General features: G+C 45.0%; 1 protein-coding gene across 1 annotated transcript in view; it reads right to left on the bottom strand.

The window, feature by feature from the left end:
• The window catches only part of LOC119437209 (dopamine beta-hydroxylase-like), a 61,215-nt gene extending 47,478 nt beyond the window's left edge, over window positions 1-13,737 (bottom strand). Inside the window, exons 1-2 of the mRNA XM_037704259.2 lie at window positions 13,626-13,737; window positions 12,215-12,554 (exon numbers count right to left, since the gene is read on the bottom strand). Coding sequence (XP_037560187.1) covers window positions 12,215-12,514 — 300 coding nt within the window. The 5' untranslated portion in view covers window positions 12,515-12,554; window positions 13,626-13,737. The remainder of the gene's footprint in view (window positions 1-12,214; window positions 12,555-13,625) is intronic.
• Between the last annotated feature and the right edge of the window lie 2,965 nt (window positions 13,738-16,702).

Raw genomic sequence — 16,702 nt, 5'->3', positions numbered from 1 at the left:
TCCTTTCGCTTCCTTATAAGTGGTGCGCTATGCTGGAAGAGCTATTCACTGATGCATGACACATTTGAGAGCACCGCGATTGCGGCTCGCACACATCTATACGTATAAGCCGCGTTTACATGAATGCGACAGTGGCGCATCGCATCGCATTTCTAGCGCATCGCATTCATGTAAACAGTGGTAATGCACTAGGAAGGCGCATCGCATTAATGCGCGAGGCGATGGTAGATTTACGGGCGGGAGTCGACTCACGCACGTGGCGCTACCTTCTAGGGCGAGTTAATGCGCTACATGTAAACGGCGTCGCATCGCCTTTCCCAAATGCGCTTGGAAATGCGATGCGCTACTGTCGCGTTCATGTAAACGCGGCTACAGTTTCGTGTTTTTTTCCAACGTATTCGCTGGCTTTCTACATGACGCAGAAAAAATGATTGCGTAATAGACAGGTAAAAGATTCTGAATCAGACGTTCCCTTGCACGCTTGAAGACTTTATCACTTGAAAGTTTTCCTAAGTTTTGCGCAGTTGAATTATTATTCTTTAGTAATTCTGCAGTTAGGCAGAATACAAGAAACAGTGCGACATGCCACAGAGTGGTCATAAACGGACCTTTAGTCACGTCCCCGTAAAGCGCACAATCATATTTTTTAAAATGTTGCTAAGAGATAGCTGAGACGCCGTATAGGATCGAAGAGCGTACACAACTCATGTGTCGTGCCGAGTGTGTGTGTGGCCATGCGATACTTTTAAAAGGGGCGCGCATTATATTTGCTTGCGTCAAATCCGCACACAGTATTTGCACACACAGTGTTTGTCGTCCGAACAGTAAGGCTTCTAGCACAGAAACATCATCGACGTATATGGGTTTTGGCTATAAGCTACTACCGGCATCGCAAATTTGTAAATTACTATGGAGTTGTATCTGTGAAAAAGCGACACAACTTCTGCCCAGAGTGCACGTTTCACACTCCTGTTGTGGCGAAATTCATTGAAAGCGAGATTAACCCGAATAAAACACTTTTTCGTTTAATGTGGTAATTGGTGACAACTTTGAAACTTCGATTGGAATGAATGGTTTGAAAAAAGATGAAGGACTGAAAAGGGGCACCTGGAATGTAAAATAGCGGCGCTGTTTCTACGTCCGAACATGCCCGAGCGGTGAAGAAGGGGAAGAAGCAAATAACACTTTGTTGGGTGTAAGTTTGTTAGGTATCGCGCTGCTGGGACGCGTAGACCGACTTCTGTCCACTGCTGGGCGTGATAATTCGTAGAACGTCCAGGGGGAGCGTGTAGCGACTCGCGAAAGACTAATAAAGATTATGGCGCAACTATAATCAAACAGGAAAGAAAAAAAAGGCCGCACTTCCTTTTGTCCTCGGGCTGCGCTTCTGTCCCGCTGCCAAAAATTTCTGCCTGCCGACTGCTGCAGCGGCGCTTCCCTGCGTCGTATCCCGTCAATTCGTTTTCCTTTGTTTCGCACACTTTTGCGACGTTCGTGCATAATTTGCGTCGGCTCTCATCAAAGAGAGATTACGGCGTTTTTATTGGCCGGTCCACATTCTTGGAGCAGTCGCTGCTGTCATATTCCCCATCCTCCACGACCTCGCCTTGTCATTCTCCGAGTTGGTCATAATCATCGCAGCGCTCACACAAAGGAGCGCCGGGTGAGGTCGCAAAGTGAAAGACAAGAATGTATGCGGCCAAAAGACGTTGGCATGTCCATAGGGCAGACGATGAGGTCTAAGAGACGCCCCTGACACCTCGCGGAGGTACGAGGAACGTCGATATAAGAGAGGCCGGACGAGATCAGGCGGCTCCCGCTGTATATACAAGTTTCCCGGGGACTTTTATGAGAACCAAGGCGATGGCCGCCGATTCACTCCTCTCTCGTACGCCCGAAGTCTAGCCGAGTCTCGCTGTTGTCGCTCTGTATTCCTACCTCTTTGCTGGTGCCCTGTTTTTTTGTACACCCGGCTTCATTCTGCCGTGTCAGAAAAATAAAATATCCAAATGCGCAAATTCTAATGCTCCGAAGGGCGCGCGCCTGGAGTAATGTCATGGGAGACCCTGAATGGCATGGAGACGCACATTGACTGTGCATGCGTGCGTATGTGCGTGTTGGATGGCAGTGAATTAAGCTTTTCTCGAATACCTTCACAGGTGCCCCTAGATCGTGTGCGCTAGCCGTTCAAGTCGTTCCTGCAGCACAGCTGATTTACTGAGCGCGTGATCAAAGGGTGGTAAGAAATTGAAGGGTTTATTCGTACTTTTCATCACCTATAGGTGGCGCAGCGTAAGTTTAATTCGAGATAAGATGGACACGGCAAAATAATTGTTGGAATGGAAAGGGGAAAACCACGCAAGTGGTGGAACACGGAAATAAAGCAAGTTATAGAAGAGCGTAAGCAGGCGTCTACGGATAATCGAGAAACCAAATAGTTAGAATTACATTTAGAAGAGGTGCTTCTTAGGTGGAGCAAGTACAGAGAAAAGAAAAGGGTGGCGAGGGAGCTAGACTAAGAAAAAAATAAATGTACAAGTGAACGTGGGGTGCACAACATTCACATAACATTTGCAAAAGTGACAAATGCACACCAAAAAGATTCTGGAACCATGTAAGAGCACTTGGAACTCCAGATAAAAACTCGCAAACAACTATAAGGGACCAGAAGTGGACGGTAACGTCTTCGAAGGAGACTGCGCTGCGGTACATCAGAGACGTTATTAGGGATAACTTCGGGAGGAAAAAAAGAGTAGTCCCAACTCAAACAGATCCAGCAACAACAGAGAATCCTGGGAGATGAAACTTAATCGTAGAAAACGTTTTACTCGAAACAAACAGAAGAAAATGCCCCTAATAAAACGGCCACAGTACCCGATGAAATCCCAATAGAGCTAATCAAACTGCTGGTTCCAAAGACCAAGGCACTGCTGACTAATGCCATAGAGCAACTGATTAAAACGAAGAAAATTCTTATTGGATGGCGGAAAAGCAAAAATGAACCTCATCTACAAAGGCAAAGGAGATAATGATAAGATGAGCTCGTACAGGCCAGTTACAGTAACGTCGGTGATAACGACATAGAATCGCAATGCAAGCTATAAAATTTCAAGTGTCAAAATGTGCGGAGAAAATTAATATACTGGGGGAACTACAACATCAATTCAGACCAGGCAGGCGCTTTGAGGGTAATATATTTGTACTAATTCAGTGCATAGAGATTTCAGTAGCTCAGAAAAGACCTTTATGGATAGCATTTCTAAATATTAAGAGAGCCTACGACAGCGTAAAGAGGGAATTGTTATGGGATATTGTCAAGCACAAAGGTATAAATGACGATTTCGTGGCGCTGCTGAGAGAGACAACCGAGTACAAATTATATGGGAAGGCGGGAAATGCAATTAAGTGATAGAAATTCACCGAGGACTGAAGCTCCTTTGTCTCCATTGTTGTTCACGTTTTATGTTGAGGGCATCGAAAGACGACTGGAAAACAGTGCATTAGGGCTTGATTTATCTTACATTAGTAATGGACAAAGGGTGCAACGTAAGATCTCTGGGCTGATGTATGCGAACGACGTAGTGCTACTAGCGGACAGTGCAAGAGAGTTACAGATACTTGCGATTATGTGTGGCAACGCAGCGACAAATCTAGGCCTTATGTTTAGCACAGAGAAATCGGGAATTATTATCTCTAATAAAGAGGTGGCTTATTACGGGGTATCAATTCAACAGCAAGTCCTACCCATAGTCAAGCAATATAAATTCCTGGCCATATACATAAACGAAGGAATGACTTACTCCGACACCTACTAGCATAAACTGCAAGTAAAGGGGGACCGAAATGCAGCAATAATGAAACGTACGTAGGGAACTTTGTGGCTGCAGTAAATATGAGGAAGAAGTAATGGCGGCAGAGCTAACGCTCGCAACTGACATTCTGGGCTTAAAATCGGATATCTTGTCATGGTTGGAAGTTATCCAAAAATTGGTAGGCCGGTTGGCTTCGGCAGCCCACAGTAAAACCACAAATGAGACAGTGCAGGGTGACATGGGTTGGGCCTCTTCTGAAGTTAGAGAAGCGCAGAGCAAAATTAATTTTGGCGAACATCTCAGAAACATAGATGAAAATAAAGGGGCGGCTAAAGTGCACAAGTACCTCAAACTCAAAAAACGTTGACATCGAACGGAGGAAGACGTCAAGAAAGGAGGCAACCAAGTACAGGGTAATTGAAAGTGTAAATAGACTACCAGGAGTGATGAAAAGTAAGTGAGAGAAACAGAGACAGTCAATTGGATGCAAATAATGGCAACAAGAATGACCATGCATATTTCCAACAATGGCACGAAAGAAATTAGAAGGAAAAATCTGAGCGATAGCACGAGTAGTACTGCATTGATATTTGAGGCTCGAGCTGGTTGCCTAAGGACAAAAACATACGGGAACAAATATTCGCAACTAGATGAGGCCTGTGTATGCTGCAGTAAAGATCCGGAGACCACTCAGCACATACAAATGGAATGCGAATGTATTCACCTAGCGAGACCCGTAGGTAATGTACACCTTCCAGAAGCGCTTCCATCCAAAGAGGATGGAAGCATCAACCGGTCAGCAGTCGAGATAAGCAAGAGACGATTAGAGTACTGATGGGGAAAATGCAGGGAAGAGATTGAGATGACCGGATTCGTTATGTAGGTATCCGCATGGGTAGCGGTACAAGGTAGATATAGAAGTTTAGAGGAAGGGAAGAAACGATTAAGGGAGATGTATACAAAAACGCTAGAATGAAAACGTATGTATGGAATACCTGATTAACTAACGCCAACTAGGTGACTATTTGTCACCGCCCCGTTTCAAAGGGGATGACAATAAATCATCATCGTCATCATCATGGCGGGTATAGTGATGGAGGGATCAAGGAAACATGCGCGTCTCGAGAAGCAGGCGAGTTACTAGTCTTCCGTGTCGCTCACCACATTCCTTGGCCTTCCTAAAGAAAAAAAAATGTGTCTGGTCAAACATGAGGATGCGTTCAACGCCAGTCACGTTATACATCGCGGAAGTGCGGAGATCACGAGCACCGTAGTGCGCTTTCAGTCTCTGCTTGCAAATAAAAATTGCTGTAAAATGCTGGCATGCATGTGATCAAGGTTGAAGTTTGCGGCGGGATCGGTGCCGTGAGCATGTGAAAGTGCATGTGAAATGCGTATATGTGTATTGGTCTCAATTTCTTGTCGAGTGCATTGTCGTGAACGCACATGCATACAAGAGGATATTTATGAGATATAAGAGCTTTTATGAAAAAAAAATCACGTTGAAGATATTTATGTCGGGTAAGAATGCCTAGAAATTCTGTGGATTGCGCTTGGGCCGCTTTGCAGCCGTAACTTGCGCTATAGGAGCCTGTTACCACCCGCAAGATTCAGCTGATGGTTTCCCCGAGTGCTTAAATGGGTCAGTATACATACAGTGCCGATCACGTTTCCAAAGCCCCCCAATTATTCTGGATGGGGGCGTTAATTATCGCTACATTGACCGGTGGGCATGCATGGCTCTCGGTGGCACAAGAAAACGAGAATGTCAGAGGTTTCTGGATGTACTTTCTGTGTTTGACTTACGTCAGATGGTTTTGGTTTCCACGCGCTGCGAATCAATTATGAACCGCTTGCTTACTACTGATCAAAACAACATGTTGATTAATTTGTTAGAGGGCATTAGCGTCCGAAGAATCTTGCATTGCGAATCGAAATTATTTAAGGAAGAACTACGAGATACGAACATAAAACAAAAAGGCTAAATTACACTATTGGCGCGCAAACGATAACATCATTTTAAGTCTACTGTCTTCTTCCTACATCAATTTCTTAAGCTTTTTCAGTGTTCTGTCTTATTCGCGACAAACTCAAAATAAAAGGAAATGATTAAACTGACGGTCTCAGAGTACAATTGGAGGTGTTGCTGTGAGCCTGCGCAATTATGCAGGACTGAAATCAATACAGCCAAAGACAAATTTTATAATAGTGACATCTAAGACATGTTAACCACCAATAACAAAAAAAATGGAAAGTTGTAAATTCAAATTATGCTTCAAAATTCTCAATATCGATAGCCACGAAATGAAAGCTTCTTTCTTCAGCAGACGCTGCTGTAGAATTTGTTAACTCCTTTAGCTCTGCGTTCACATATCAAAGGCCAATGTCATCTAATCGTATCTTTATTAACTTCCACTATACATGCATGATATTAATATCGCTCTTGAAGGCATATCCAGCAGCCATTGATCGCCTTCCTACAAATTCTGCACCTGGACCTAACGGCATATGCCGTTAGGTCCAGGTGCAGAATTTGTTTTGTTTGTTTTTGTTTAACTTATTTTGTTATCTTAAGCTGCTTAAGATAACAAAATAAGCCTTATGCTATTTGTGTGCTGTGCAGTGCTGTGTTTCAACGGTCTCTTGACACAGGATGTATACCAGGCGACTCGAACCTAGCTCGTGTAATACATATATATATAAATCGGGAGACCCATCTAATCCATTTAACTACAGTCCTTTCTCTAACAAGTATCGCCACTAAACTACTCGAGCACATAATTTTATCTGCAGTCATTAAATACTTAGCGAATAATAACTTGTCTTTAATTAACAAGCATGATTTCCTGTGCGGCTGATTTTGCGAGAAGCGATCATTTGAGTTACTTAGAGAATTTCATATTGCTACACATGATCTATCCCAAATCCTTGCCGTTTTTGCAGATTTCACAAAAGCTTCCGACAAGTTCCCTCACATGCGTGTAATAAAAAAAAAAGCTTACTACCCTTAACATAAATGCTCACGTAATCAAACATAAAATATTTTTCTAATTAACCGCTATCAATCCATTGTAGTAAACGAGCACTGGGCCGGTGTTTTGTAGCGATGCCTTTCAGGGGATAATGTCTTTTCGCGCTTATCGCGCTTTGTCAGTGGTCAGAGCGACGGTCCGCTCGCTTTATCAACGGGATCAGCCGGCCGTGAGCGGTGGATGATAAGACTAGTATAGAATAAGTCATAAGGCATCGCTACAAAATACCGGCCCTGTTCTCCACTAGCACACGTCAAATCAAGAGTGCCACAAGGATCTGTGCTTGGACTAATTTTGTTTCTAATTTACATTAACGATATAGGTAATTCCATGAATTATACATTCTACATAATTGCAATGCGATTTACCGAAGTCAAGTAAAGCGTGTCAGGACTGGCAAATGGTAGTAAAAGTAAACAAAACAAAATCAGTTTGATTGACTAAAAGTTAAACCCATTGACGTATTACTGCAAATTGAACACCAAGCCAGTTGAATTTCTATCCAGTATTAAGTATTTAGGTGTTCATTTAGCGTCGGATTTATCATGGAGCTTACATACTGATGCTATAACTAGCACTGCATGTAAGATGTTTTGATTAATTAAGCGCAACTTACATTTTGCCAATTCCACTACAAAACCATTAGCTTACAATACACTAGTCCGCTCATAACTGGATTATGCATCACGAATCTGGAACCCCCGTCAGGCGTACTTCATAAATAAACTCGAATCCCTTCACAACAAAAGTGCCCGTTTCACCGTTTCATAGCAAGAAATTACTCTCGAACATCCAGCATAAGTGAAATAAAAACGTCCCTAAAGTTGTCTTCTCTGCAATCACGCAGACCTGCTGTCACTTCTCTTTTTCACAATGTCTGTCATAGCGGCTCCCAATTCTCAGTACTAATCAAACCTGACCATCTGGTGTTTTCACGTATTGATCACCAATTCAAGATTACCAATTCTAAATAGAATCTTGATTTTCCCGAACTAACTGGTCCTTACATTCAGCTCTTGTGCTTGCTATTAATCATTAGAATCAACTACCAGAAGACATTGTCTGTATTCACCGACCATTCAGCCTGATCAACGCCTTCGTATTATGCCACTTCACGTACACGATTTCTATGCACAGCTGGCTCAGAGCGGAGCGAGACAAGCTCAACGCTCTCATCCGCAAAATAGTCAAAAGGGCTCTCGGGCTACACATTAGGACCCATACCGAGGATAGTTTTGGCTACCGCCGAGGAGATTGCCGAAGCCCAAGAACGCGCGCAACTCGCTCGCCTGACCACCACAGCGGGAGGTAAACGCATCCTCGAAGAGCTGGGTTACCCCCCTGCGGGATCCTTGAGAGTCACTACCCCGATCCCTAGGTGCATTCCAGACAAGTTAGAAGTTGCCCCCGCGCCCCGAAACGCCCATCCCGTCCACAACGATCGAGGGCAGACGCAAGGCGAGAGCAGTAGCGATCCTCAAACAGATCAAACAACAAGGCATCAGAGAAAGCTTCGTCGACGCCGCGGAGTACAGCGATCGGAAGACCTTTGTCGTCGTGGTGGTTGACTCCACCGGCAAGATTTCCGATAGCATTTTGATTCGCGCTTCAAACTCCTAAGTCACCGAGCAAGCCGCCATCGCCCTCGCCCTGCTAGACGGTCGTGGGTCCGAGGATCTTGAGCGATTTCAAAACGGCAGTTAGGGCTTTTCAGAAGGGTAGCATCGCCGAGCAAGCTGCTCGTCTTCTTAGCGTCTGGAGTCCGGATGCTCTCACGCATCATTCGATTCACTGGTTTCCCGCTCACGTAGGGTCGGTCGAGGGTGCTCCCCCGAACCTCAATGAGTCTGCTCACGAGGCTGCGCGTGACCTCACCGACCGCGCTTCCTCTGTATGGAGCGCCGACTCCCCTCCCCCCTACGGCCACAGGGACGCTCCCGCTACTCACAACGAGGTTACGAAATTCTTCTACATGTCTAGAAGGGTCTTTCCGCCCCATCACCCCAAATTGAATAGGGCGCAAGCAGTTTCTCTTAGACTTTTACAGACCGGCACATATCCGTGTCTGGCCGCTCTACTCGAAGTTTACCCCGACGTATATCGCGACGATGCCTGCCCGTCCTGCGCGCAGACCTCCACTCTAGCACACATGCTCTGGGAGTGCGGGTCGAGATACCCCAAGTTCAGAAAGGAGGAGTGGGACTCGCTTCTGCGTAGCCCCGCTCTAGACGAGCAAATCCTGGCTGTCCGGCGTGCCCGCGACCGCGCATGTGGGCTGGACCTGCCGGTCCCGACGTGGGACTAGCCGGGTGCGCGACGAGTTCGCGTCCTCGACGAACCTCCAATAAAGTTCTTTCACTCACTGACTCATCACGAGTTCACTAAAAAATTAAAAATCATCTTGGAGTTCTTATCAGTACATCTATCATTTTTACATGTATACGAGTACTTGTATTATTATGTGTAATTTTCCATGTTGCTCGTATTACCTACAGGGTTCACCTGTGTAATCTTTTATAGACATGGATGTCCACAATAGTTAGCTGATTCAGTGTTGTGCGTTTTTCAGTGCACTTGGTCTTTTTTAATAGATGATATATGTTCAGGCCATAAAATATTTTTTGTTTCTACATACTTGGCGTTTCGCATTGATTTCTTGTATCTGCGGAAAACCACATAAGCCAGGAAGCCGTCAGCCGTAACCGTTCCACGGCTTCGGAGAAAATCCACGCGGTGGCTCCAGCGTATCTGGAAAGTGTGAATACTTGGTCGCCTAAACTGCTCTGGAAGTCTGACGACACGATACGGATACGAAGATTCTTCACCTCGTCTCTTTAGAATTTTTATCTGGCTGCGTTTATTGATACTCACCTTTTCCTATATATATAGACAACCGACAACGCTGGCAATCGCGTGACATTAGCTAGCCTGCCGAACTTTGATGTGATACGCCGTACTTTAAGATCTCAAACGTACTGCGAACCCATTTACACTCCGATTTCACATACAACAAGAAAGCTCCTCAAGGCTGATGCAGTAAAAGATATCACTGCTTAAAAAAAGGAAGCGCAGTTAAAGCTCGCCGTTATTTCATTATCATCAAATCTATGTGCACTATGTTTGCACTTGCCTCACGTTATCACAACGTGTTCCTGCGAATGCTTCACGACCTTCATGTCAAAATTCACACAAGCCTGATAAAGGGCACAAACGATCCGGTCCTGTGCCTACCGGAGCGACCCCATATTTCTGCCGAAAGAAATCGCATAGCAACCGAACAAGAGCGCAGTATACGTACACTTGGACGAAGCACCCAGATCTACATACCACGCCGATGGTGCTTGCGCTCATCAGTCTGAGGATATGTGCAAAAGAGGGAAAATAGGTTCTTGTCTGCTCCTGCTAACCTTCGTCGCTGATCTTGTACGCGATGTCAGATTATCCACACACTTTTATCTTTGTGTTCACTTTATTTGGACGTGTGTTCCTTATAGAACAATTTGCCTCCCCTTTGTCTCTCTTCATGGAAACCTCCCTCCGTGACATCCACTCACGCAAATGCCGTGAGTTCCATCGAGTCGTGGCAGCCGGATACCGATAGATATTCCGGAGATCAATCAATCAATCAATCAATCAATCAATCAATCAATCAATCAATCAATCAATCAATCAATCAATCAATCAATCAGACGCTGCGCTAACTCGTCTCTTTGCCCTTGGCACCCCGTGCTGCAGGACTGGGACAATCAACGAACAAAACTAAGTTACCTCGTTTTACAAAGCAAATACGTGAGCACAGGCCAAGCCGGTGACTAAAAATTACTAGTGGGACCGCACTCACACGAAACGCACTGTTCAACGAAACGTGAAGTAAATTAAAAATTAAATTGTGGCGTTTAACGTTCCGAAACTGCACATGTAGTCGCTTATGAGGGGCGCCTTAATGTGAGCTCCGGATTAATTTTGATTACCTAAGGTTCTTTAACGTGCACCAAAACCACGATAGACGAGCTTTTTGCATTCTGCCTCCATGAGAATGCGGCCACCTCCTCCAGGAGTCAAACCCACGACCTCGAGCTCAACAAAACGAAAAGTACGTTTAATCAAGACAACGTGTTCAGCGCTCATGTTTCTTCTTTGATGCTTCTATGCATCAGCGCACCCAGGAATTTCGTCTGGAGGGGGCTAGGGGTTATATGTATTCGAACCCGGATATATCGAATCTTAAGGGAATCCCCAAAAAGTTCGATATATAGGTAATTTGATATTTAAAATAAACATTTTATACAGAAATTTTCAAGGGCATTTTACAGCTGTTCTACATACACAATAATTTGTTATATGTGGGTTTGATATAACCTGGTTCGACTGTATATACGAACTGAATGGTGAAAAACACAACCGATTTATTTCGACGTTTCAGCAGGGGACAGGTCCACGGTCGAAAGGTCGACATTATTCGGTGAAGTTTTTCAACCCGGGCGTTGTTCCAATACCAATACAGTTGCCAAGAACGCTGATACTTATAAAATTACACAAACACACACACACACACACACACACACACACACACACACACACACACACACACACACACACACACACACACACACACACACACACACACACACACACACGCATATATATATATATATATATATATATATATATAAAGGAATATTTATTTAATGGATATTTAATAGAAAGAATTCCTCCACCCCGATAAATACAGTGTCAACCACGATTTATTGCTGCGTGCACTACAACTTGAAGCTTAGTTGCCGTGGCATCGTTGCCAATTCGTGCAAAATCTCGACCTCATGCAGATACAGAAGCCTTTATGTGCACGTTTAACAACGCTAGACTATTCAACCTCAACGCCCCTGTCGGGTTTGTAGGTAGGTTTTCAAGCTCCTCAATGTTAAAAAAAAAGATCTCTCGCTTGTACGCTTACAGGGGTTCGTATATAAGCTCAACTTATAAAATGCTAGCTAGTAATGGTACTTGCCCGGAAACGGTACCTGGGCAAACCTGGCCCGTGGGTCGAATCCGAGCCTTCGTGCGTGCGCGCGGGTCCAGCTACCGAGGCAGTTTCATGCGCCAGCAGGGTGGATGACAATATGCCTTTGCATGAACCTTCCTCCACCTTGTGGGCTTCCGTAGATCTCACTTGCCATATTAAGCCTGTACCACTCTGCAAGTATATATTCTTGTTTTCGCGACATATCTTGAGATCCACCCTGTTGGTGTGCCACTGCTTCTACGTGCAAAAAAAAAAAAAGTAAACTTTAACGCTCTAAGACCACGCGGAGAGAACTGTTACGAAAGACATCTGCGCCTTCTCCTTACTCCTCCCTCGCTCGAGCTCACCTCCAGGTGGGGTCGTCCGTGCGGGTCGGCCCAGAGCACGCAGACGTCAGCGAGGGTGACGTCTCCGCGATCAGAGAAGCCGATGGCGAACCAGTCGTCGGATGGAAGGTCGAGCTTCAGCTCCGCCGTCAGCAATTCGGCATCGTAGTCGACCGTCCAGTAGAGCCGGAACCGGGATTCGGGGTCGAGCACCAAGTCGAAATAGCGCGCCGCTTCCGCCGCCACCGCGCAGGCGACCACCAGCCACGGTAGCGCCCATAGTGTGAGGCTGCCTGGTCGTCTCGTAGCCCCAGCCGGCATCTTCTCGTCTGGACCCTTTCAGCAAATAAGTCGCCCTGATCTGTAATGAAGAAACCAAACAACATGTGGTTGACATCACAACCACTATAGCGGTGCCAGAAAAAAAAATGCTTCTCCAAATGATTGAGTATTGTTCCTTTTTTGATTTCATTTATGAACCAGGCGGATTAGCTTACGTCAATATTTTGATCGGTTACCATAACCCTATCCGCAGCTGAAGAATGGCAAACAGCGTTGGAGAGGCTTCCGGGTTAATTGAGCATACGGGGTTTCCTGACGCGTACAGGAATCGATGCACCTGCGATACAGTGGGACGTTTTGCATTCTGCTCGCACCAGTGACTCAAGGGCCCGGAGTAGAGCCCGCGCGAGGCAGTCAGCAGCAGGACTCTGTACCCGACGAGATACCCCGGCGGAGCTGTCTGTATTTTGGTTAACCTTTCATGTAAATATTTCTCTACTTTATGTTTATCAAGTGGGTGTCGGGATTCATAACGCGCAAGACGCTTTTTTGTACACTACGCAATGCTTTTTTTAATGAGCCCGACTATACTGACGCTTTGGCCGGGGTCCGAGCTTCATCAGGTCGAGCTTCAGGTCTGCCGTCAGCAGGTCGGACGACGGCTGAAACGTTAGTAAAGTCATGTTATATGTTTTTCCTACGTGCTTCTATTTTTTAAACTATTTCTGTGCCGGCTCCTGTGAATCTTTGCTTCACTGATTATATATATATATATATATATATATATATATATGCCGGGTGATCATTTTTAAGTTTTACATAATTGAACAAATCACCTGTGGCAGAGATAGCCTAATTCCATTTTCCTTGAGCTGGTACATTCACAGAGGCGGCCATTACTTGCACGAGAAATCAAAACATGTTCAGCTAAATAACGAAAACTAACTTATTTACTTCTTAGTTAATTACTTTACAGCACGTATTGCAATTTACGAATTGTAGCCTGTGAGTTTGCGAGGTGTATCCACTTAGAATGAATTTTGAGAATGAAAACAATTTTTCAGAATCTCTTCGTCAGTGGCTGGCCAGTGCGGCAGCCATTGTAAAGTCAGGGGCGAGGAATAGAAAAGTGTTGTAAAAAGTGGCCTACCGTGGAAGACGTAGTTCCGCTTCAAACTTGTCTGGGAGTTCTCTAGCGACGTCGACGTTAGCTGCGCCTCTTCTAGTCTGAGCGAGCTCGCCTACTGCCTCTCACAGCCGAGCAGCCGACACTGCGGCTCAGACTGCTCAGATCAGAGTTCAGGAAGCTTGTCGGGGGGGGGGGGGGGGGTGAGAGATAAACTGCGCAGGGTTGCAGGAGCCCGTGTATAACCGTAGAGGAGGCTGTAGGGAGTGCCACGATTAGTGCGAGAGGGGAGAACGCTGCCGCGGGCCTTTTTGGGAGCGTAAGAGACTCGAGACGCCAATGAACGGGGATCAGAGGCGGGGCCCCGAACCTTCCCGGTTCCAATGGGGAGGACCCAATGCGGACAGTGGTGACGTCGGAGGAGGATCTGCCCTTTGTTTGGGCTTGGCCACCCCATTCAGCACAGCACCCCCCCCCCCCTTGCCATGACTGGCACAGAGGCTAAGGCATGCGAGCGTAAACGACAAATAATAAACAAAAGAGAAGAAAAGAAGCAAAACTGTAGACAACTAGCAATGGAATGAAAGGATTATAGCTGGCGTACGCATTTCATGAAACCCGTACACGAACGACCCCGTCTAGGCTGCCCTCTTCCCGTTTTCCTCCAATTCTTCCCTCACCTTATGAATGCGCCCGCAGCGCGCAATATGAACCACCTCGGCGTAGTTCCCCTATATGAGGCCTGGTTGAATTCCTTTGTCATCCCACGCTCTAAGGCACGCGGGAGCGAAATGAAGGCGCCAGGAGAAAGAAATATACCAACACAAAATGCTGCGATAATGGAGTAGAAAAGAAGACGTGGAGATGATAAACTTTACGGCGGTGCTTTGGAAGCCTGAAATGACCGCGGGGTTTGTTTCCTTGAGTCTAAACACAAATTGAGTTCATATCCAGACTGGGGTGTTTGGTGCTGTGATGGCGCAGACCGGCGATAATTTGTTGACAAAATGTCGTCGGTGCTCGCGGGGAATTTTCCAGCTGCGGATGCTGCGATGGCGCAGAATAATTGCCCTCGAAATTGTGCGTCGCATGCCACGGCTGTCGAGTGGAAGGTCGCATAGAAAGGCGCACCACTCTCAGTGCATGAGATACCCTTCGTTCGTCGTAGACTACTCCCGAAAAATCTCCGCTGTTCGGCAAGTAGACTTCGTTAAAGTAAACCTTGAAAGGTAGAAGAATTCGCTAGTGTTCTTTTTTAAAGAGTCAGCAGGCCAACAACACACGGACAGACGACGAAAAAATAAGCTCTGAATATGCGCTGACCCTCAGCTAGAGTATATATATGTTGCAAGGCACTGCTTTTAGGCCAGTAAGTGATGAAACAAAACAGAAAAATAAGCAAGCAAAAGCAAGCCAACAAACAAACAAACAAACAAACAAACAAACAAACAAACAAACAAACAAACAAACAAACAAACAAACAAACAAACAAACAAACAAACAAACAAACAAACAAACAAACAAACAAACAAACAAACAAACAAACAAACGAGCATGCATTCAAAAAAGCAAGCAAGCAAGCAAGTAAACAACGCAGATAAACAGCCAGATACAACACATGTAAAAAATATAAGACACAGCAGAAAAAAACTGGACCGTCGGTGTTAAAGGAAAATCGCAGTAGAGCGCACGAGCTGAATTATTGCCTAGTCATATGCATAAAACTTTACCCGCCCTCAAACGTGCTTTGAGCGCGCGGTAAATGAAGTGAAGTGCTCAAAGTTATTGCGGAGCTCTCTACAACTGCGTGTCTCATAGCCTGTCCGTTTGCTGTGGGTTGGTAAATCCCATCGAACAATATTTTGCGCCATTTGCTGCTTGTGACGAGGCATGATTGTAGCATACCGTGTGAATCCGGATTATATTGCAACACTGACCACTTTGATATATGAACACATGACAACAGCCAAGTTAAAAAATTTAATACGGCGCGTCTATATATATATATATATATATATATATATATATATATATATATATCGCAATTGATGAAAGGCTTTTGTTGTGATAAGAACGTTGAAAGTCCTTATATCGTGTGTATACTATAACCCTGATGCTTCTGCTATAGAAGCGTGTTTGTGCTAATAAAATTACGAGTCGTTTTTTTAGCTTTTCTTATCGATAAAAGGTGGAAGAAATTGTATTTCTTTTTTCATTTTGAGGAGGGCTACCTTATGGCATACCAAAAAAAAAGGCCAGCTTATGAATTTCATCAATACTTCTTTTTGGGCGAGTTGGTACATCTTGAAACTTTGGGCAACAGCGCGAACAGACGACCACAAGAAGGGAGACACGTACACACAACCGCTCGGCGGGTGCGCCGAGCGTTTCAAAGAGCTGACTGTCTATGGAACGAGAGAAGTATGTGTGCAATCGTGGCCTAATCTTTGCCACCACAGTTTTGACACTATATTTGTCCGTACAAAAGAAAGCGAGGTCGTCCGTATATGCCAGCACTTTTACTTCACTTCCAAAAACACTGAGACCATGGCGCTGAAACCGCGAATATTTCTTGAGTGAATTACGCTTAAACACAGTGGTTCTAAGTAAACGGCAAAAATGTAATGGCGACAAGAGAAAACCTCGCTTCCCAGAGGAAAGAATGAACATGGGCTTGGTATGGTGACCATTAACGATCAAATAAGTTGAACAATCTTATAGCAGTGTCACACCTTTAAATATAATGTAGCCGACGTTAGCATGTTCGAGAAGAGAACAGAAAATAATGACGGACCCTATCAAACGCCTTAGCTAAGTATAGCCTCATACGAGGCTATGACTTGGAGCATGGCTAGTTAGTCATGAGAACTGGAACAATGTTTCCATACTTTACGGGCATTGTGTATGTTTGTTTGTATTGAGCGGCCTTTGAGACCGCAAGTCTGGGGAGAACCAATAAGAATTGAGATTGGAAATTGTAGTTTGTTTGATAATACCATCGCAAAAATTTTACAGCCAAAATTAGACAATGTAATAGGTATGTAAGCTTGAACAGATCGCAGTTTCTCTCTGTCAGTGTATATTGAAATTAACGCTGTGTT

Source organism: Dermacentor silvarum, chromosome 1 (assembly GCF_013339745.2).
Source record: "Dermacentor silvarum isolate Dsil-2018 chromosome 1, BIME_Dsil_1.4, whole genome shotgun sequence".
NCBI classification, from domain to species: Eukaryota; Metazoa; Arthropoda; class Arachnida; order Ixodida; family Ixodidae; genus Dermacentor; species Dermacentor silvarum.
This window is presented reverse-complemented; position numbering and strand designations above follow the sequence as displayed.